The following is a 6,554-nucleotide window of genomic DNA, read 5'->3' as shown; positions in this document are numbered from 1 at the left end:
GGTTCTTAGATTCGTTCGTACTGACCAATTATGATGTGAACTATCATGAATTTGAACATTCTGGACAAATTTTGGTAGATATAATCAAGCGAAGGCTCCAGGTACATACTACAAAATAGAATAACAAATCTATAAGTTGTGAAATTTCAAATTAGACGAGAAAAACAAATATGAAAATGTTTCATACGTGTAGTTCAAGAATGATAAAGGTAGAAGAGATTTTAGTGAAAGAGAAGCTCACAATTATTCTATGACCATCGCGAGCAGCCTCTAATGTTACTCGGAAAATAGGATTACCACTATGTGAAAGCTCTACTACAAATCCCTCAGACTCATACGTTACTTCTACGCCTGAATGGTCAAATATCAAAACATCGAAAGTAGAATTTCCGTTGTATTCAAAGACAATAATATAACCATTTTGCAAATTATGGTGGTCAAAAAACTGTGACCGGATAGCAGCAAGATATATGTTATTATCAACTCTTTTGAGTTGTATGCTACAGATAATTCTATCATAACCAATCAAACGTACTGCATCAGTAAGGTCCTGTCCTAAGCGTTGCACAGAAGTTATCGGGATCAACTATAAAAAAATATAACTCTCGTAAGGAATATTATTTACTCTATATTTAGTTGTAGAACTTACAAATTGAATACTACAGCCCAATGAATAAATGCTAACAAAGAGATTATTTTAAAACTTATCAAACGATTGTTATGGTCCAATGAACTTGTGATAATTGTAAAGAAACGGTGTGGTAGATCAATCCTGTTTGACATAATATTTATAGTACTGAGACAATTGATAAATATATACGTTAAAAGTTCAGCAGTAATAGAAAGTTCTTATTTGTTTAAAGAAAAAAACACAATAAAAGAGACAATTATCAACAAAATTGAAATACGATATTTTATTGAACTTATGAGCTGCCTTACTTTTTAGCATGCTATTGACTTAAAGATTGATCAATTTGACTAAAAAGTTTATTTTCGCCTTAACTTGGCTTTAGGATATCAAGATTTTTTTTTTCCAGTTCATAATAACTATTGCATTGTCGAGTAACTGATGTTGTGCTGTTGTTTTGCTTTTCTGGATGGTAGTACATAATACTAATTCCATTAAAAGTTTTAAATATTTATTTCAACCAAATACTATTTTTCTCCGTCGAAGGCTATCTTATTCATTTAACAATTTATTGTTGAAATGTTTTAAGAACTTCATTTCTATGATACTGTTGTAAATATTCAATAGAAAAATTTTCATTTTTATTTGCTACATTTAAATAGGTCTTAGGTTGAATAATATAATTTTTTTTTTCTATTCTTCCAATGCTAAGGATGAAGAGAAAAAAGGGAACATTTAGTCGAAAGATTATTTAATGGAAAAATTTAGTATTTGGCAGATAAGTTCTTTTTTTGTATTAAGAATATTAGCGAGACCTATTATATTCAACATAAATGGTAAAAATATGGAGAAAAAACCATTAGAAGTTAATGAGAAATAGAGTTAACTCCATGAAATTTTAATAGCAATAAATTAAGCAAATGAGGATTAAAAAAAATAGAAAGAGATAGTTAGTAATCAGTAGTAGACTCTTAATAGAAAGAGAAACAAAAAGAGAAGTAAATTAAAATGAACATTAAAAAATATAATTTATCAAGACTTAATATATTTATATAATAAAGAAGGGTTAAATAAAAAATAAAATAAAATTACCTGCAAAAAAAAAAAAAAATTGAAACGTATTTTTGATAATTTGGCCATAATTTTGGCTACGATTATCAGAATCGCGCCCATAACTCCAATTCGAAAAGCTCTTCTCGACACGCACGTCATGACCATCGAGCTTCGCTGGGTGAGCATCGTTTTCAACGTCAAAATTCGCTGTTTTCCCTTCAAAATCTCCAATTATAGTTATTCTCTTCCTTTTATGGCATCTTTTATGAAAACATACTTTCTATCGTTCTAATTATATTAAGAAAATTATCGAGCAAAAATAATAATCACTAACAAAATAATTTACTTTTTAATAATAAAAAAAGAAAGACGAATTATACGTATTTTTGAATACACACGTTTGATATGCGTTTAACTGTTTTCGATATTTATTTAGATTGTTCGATGTATCTATGATATAGTTCTCAAAATGAGCTTTGTGAAAATATTGAACATTTTTAGATTCAACTACCGTACAATCGTTGATAAAATTTTAAAGTTAACTTGTTATCAAAAAATTTTATTTTTAAGATCATGTCTCTTTTTACACTAAAAATAATTTAAAAGTTTATTAGAAAATTTTCTAAATTACGTAAAAAAAAAAAGATTTATCCCCTTTATATATACATTATTGATCAATCTTTGCAAATTTGACCACAATGAAGATATTTTCTATATAATAATAATAAAATTTAGTTCAAATGATATCAGTAACACACAAATTTTATTGAATTGACCACCAATGACGTAAGTAACACACAATTTCGTTGAAATTACTACTAACAAGTCAGTATTTTTTTGTTTTCTTTGAGGACAAAAGCGGAAAACAAAATACGTCGTAAATGAATAATAACCATTGAATTCCTTCTTTTATAGTAAGAGGGATTAATGTAGGCATGGCATAATGTCAAGTTTTAATCAATCACCAATCACGAAGACTCAAACAAGACATGATAGAATTGGAGAGACATACAATGAATACTCAAGTGCCTCAATTGGGCTTGGACGCTTCCTTCTGGAAACTAGTGTCCTTACCTTAAAAAGGAAAGACGACCACTCTAGACGAACTCTACAGTCCTTCAAGGAAACGATCATTATATCACTACTAAGAAATGACAACGGCACCGTGCAACTCTATATGTATAGAGTAAAATTCATTTATTATCCACGTTGTCCGTAAAATCATGCTCATAACCACTTAAAAGTACCACCAAACAGGCAAATGGTTTTAAAATACAAAAGTATTATATGTGACAATAGTATCATGTTTTTAAGCCCCCGTTTGGCCCCCATTAAATTACATTCTATTTTTCTCTCTCCTATTTTCAACCACACAATCTTTTAAAAAATAATATTACACGTGAATCAAATTTTTTTTATTCTTTTTCAACTACTCATTTTTTAAAAAAACACTATTCCTCCCATTTCCATTACCAAAAAATGGGGATCAAACGGGGCTAAACTATAATTTGAGCATATAGATAGATATTCATTTTTGTTACTACCCACAATGTTTATGTAACAAATATACAGAGGAGGAGACAGCGTGGAGAAAAGAGAGATGGCAGCAGATCTCTAGGCCTTTTAAGACGCTGGGACCAATTTTGGTCAACTTAGAGAAACACCAACAGAATATAAACACCAAAGAAAACACACATGTATGTATATCAAGGAAAAGGAGAGGACTATCATCTCATCTGTTACCTTCTTGATTCTAACCCCCCTTTCATCCTCATCCCTTCTTCAGAACTCCACAATAGTTGGCTAAAGAACTTGAGACTTTTTGCAAATTCTTTCGTTTTACAAGATCATAGATTGAGAAATGGGAACTGGTTGGAGAAAAGCTTTTTGCACAACAATCCCAAGAGACAGTAGAGAAGCCATTACTACACCACCAGATGAGCAGAGCCCGCCTATTGGTTTTCAATCGCTTGGAAGCAGCAATTCCTCTACTCCTCGGTTGCGTTGCAAAACCAGTATTAATAACAATACAAATGAAAATGTTGGTATTTATGCTCAAAATCCATCAACCAAAGATGATCTCATTAGTCCAAAACTCCTTCAATGCAAAACAACCCCAAAATCTTATAGCAAAAGTAAAAGCTTTGGCTCCACCCCATCTTCTCCAAGATCCCCCTTTTCCATCCTCAAGAAAACCCTTCGCCTATCCAGAGTAAGATTACATACTTTACATTTATCCATCTTCAACTTTTATGAGTTATGTCCAATCTGGCTTTGATTTAATGTTTTTGCTTTTGGATATGCAGAATAGTTGTGGAGTGTGCATGCAAAGTGTGAAGACAAGCCAAGGCATGGCAATATACACAGCTGAATGTTCCCACACTTTTCATTTTCCTTGCATAGCCACACGGATTAGAAATCAAAACTCCCTCATTTGCCCAGTTTGCAATACTGCCTGGAAAGATGTCCCTTTACTAGCCAATATCCATAAGCTTCAAGAACAAGCACAGTCTGATGAAACCAAACATAATAGAGTGCTACAATCTCCAAAAATCCCCCAACAAGAAACAAGGGCATTTGATGATGATGAGCCACTGGTTTCACCCTCAGCCACAGCTTCCACAAAGTTTGTTATTAAGGAGAAAGATGCTGCTGGTGAAGAATTTCAGGGATTTTTCGTGAACACCATTTCGAGCAGTAGTTCTTATCTACAAGACAAAGATGGCCGAAATGTTGTGGTGAGTTTATTGCCTGAGGCTGCTGTTATTTCAGCGGCCAGAACCCACCAGACGTACGCTGTCGTTTTGAAGGTTAAAGCCCCTGCCATGCTTCCGCCACCACCGACTCACGTTCTGGACCCGGCGCGACGTGCGCCTATTGACTTGGTTACTGTTCTTGATGTAGGTGAGAGCATGAGCGGAGCCAAGCTTCAGATGCTGAAACGAGCCGTGGGTTTGCTTATTTCCTCTCTCGGCTCGGCTGACCGGCTCTGTATAATTGCCTTCGCAGCTAGTCCAAAAAGGCTCATGCCGCTGAGGAGAATGACGGCTCAGGGTCAAGGATTGGCTCGGAGCATCATGGACCGGCTTGTCTGTAGCCAAGGTAGTAGCGCCTGTGAAGCCTTGAAAGCAGCCACAAAAGTTCTTGACGATCGGCGGCATAAGAACCCAGTTGCAAGCATTATTTTACTATCCGACGGTCAAGATGACAGTGTTCAAGCCAACAACACCGCTGCCGCCGCCGCTACTTACCAACGGCGAGAATCGCCCCAGGTTTCATCCACTCGTTTCGCTCACGTCGAAATTCCGGTGCGTTCATCTGGGTTTAGCCCCCAGCCAGCCGTGGACGCCTTTTCCAAATGCGTTAGTGGGCTATTGAGCGTGGTTGTTCAAGACTTGAAAATTCAAATCGGCTTCAGTCATGGCTCAGATCCAGCCGAAATTTCGGCCATATACTCCTGCCATGTGCGTCCTACGGTGATGAACTCAAGCTGCATTCTAGTCGGCGATCTCTACGCCGAGGAGGAACGGGAATATCTCGTGGAGATGAAGGTTCCAATTGTTGGGCCCCACTCACACCACTATCATGTTTTGTCAGTTAGATGCAGTTACAAGGACCCAGCAACTCAGAAACCAATCTACGGTGTGAAGCAACCCTTGCCGGTTCCCAGGCCACGTAATACTGCCACTGGATCAAGATCCTCCATTATTGAACAACGGTTAAAAAATCGTTTCGTTACAGTGCGCGCAATTGGGGAGTCTCGGCGATTAATTGAGCACAACGAGGTGTCGAGCGCTATGCAGCTGCTGTCATCGGCTCGTGCGCTAATGATACAGTGCACATCAGAGTCGGCCGGCGAGTATGTTAGAGAGCTGGATATTGAGCTGGCTGAGCTGCAATGGAAACAGACGACGATGATGATCCAACGGCGGAGAGTTATTGGGAGGGAAATGGGTTTTTTGATGGATAAGCGTGAGCAGCCACTGACGCCGACATCGGCTAGGAGAGCCGCTGAGAAGCTGGCTAAGATGAAGAACAGAGTGAGCGACTTGCACGGCTTTGAAAACGCTAGGTTTTAGATTTTCCAAGAAAATAAAAGAGTTATTCTTGGTGTACATAGTAGGCGTCCGACGTCCATAAGACCCTTACGAACTTGGTGATGTATATCAAGAATAATTCAAAATAAAAGGGTTATTCTTGGTGTACATAATAGGCGTCCGACGTCCATAACACCCTTACGTTGGTGATGTATCAAGAATAATCCAAAATAAAATGATTGTAAAATAGGATTGAAGGTATCTGGGCAAAACATTCAAGATATGCATAGTGTCATAGACTAACCAATACTAGTCCGGCCCAATTTCACTTATTGTTAAGAGAAAATTTGGCCCAATCTTGCTTTTATTTTTATAAGTTCAAAAAAGTGATTGAAAAATAATATTAAAAATGATGAATCAATCCATAAAAATCCTAAAAAGTCACTTACTTTCTCTAGATTACACATGTCCAGACAGTCTTTCTCTAGATTACATGCCTTCACCTCCATCGTTGTAGATGATTAATCATCTGTTTCCGAAAGAAATCGAAGAATTTCTTGATAATCGCTACCATTATAATGTGTTTTTATGATAGAATAACTTTTATTTCAACATGATGATACATGTGGTTAAGTGGAGGTAGCTGGAGTACTCTGACAATCAAATTTACGAATTCGACTTGCCATTATTCCTCCTGTTGGTCATAGGACACATGACTTCAATCGAACATCTATGGAATCATCATGTGGTGGTGGTGGTATAGAATGGTGGCAAGGGATAGGAATATTCCAACATAAAAGTCTGACTACAATTTTGACGACAAAGATGAGATTTTT

General features: G+C 36.3%; 1 protein-coding gene across 1 annotated transcript; it reads left to right on the top strand.

The window, feature by feature from the left end:
- Positions 1-3,134: 3,134 nt before the first annotated feature.
- Positions 3,135-5,979, top strand: LOC111397253. Its single transcript, XM_023024083.1, has 2 exons — positions 3,135-3,893; positions 3,988-5,979. Exons 1-2 carry the CDS (start codon positions 3,543-3,545, stop codon positions 5,758-5,760), a joined length of 2,124 nt encoding a protein of 707 aa, XP_022879851.1. The 5' UTR covers positions 3,135-3,542; the 3' UTR covers positions 5,761-5,979.
- The last annotated feature ends 575 nt before the right edge of the window (positions 5,980-6,554 follow it).

Source organism: Olea europaea, chromosome 7 (assembly GCF_002742605.1).
Source record: "Olea europaea var. sylvestris chromosome 7, O_europaea_v1, whole genome shotgun sequence".
NCBI lineage: Eukaryota > Viridiplantae > Streptophyta > Magnoliopsida > Lamiales > Oleaceae > Olea > Olea europaea.
This window is presented reverse-complemented; position numbering and strand designations above follow the sequence as displayed.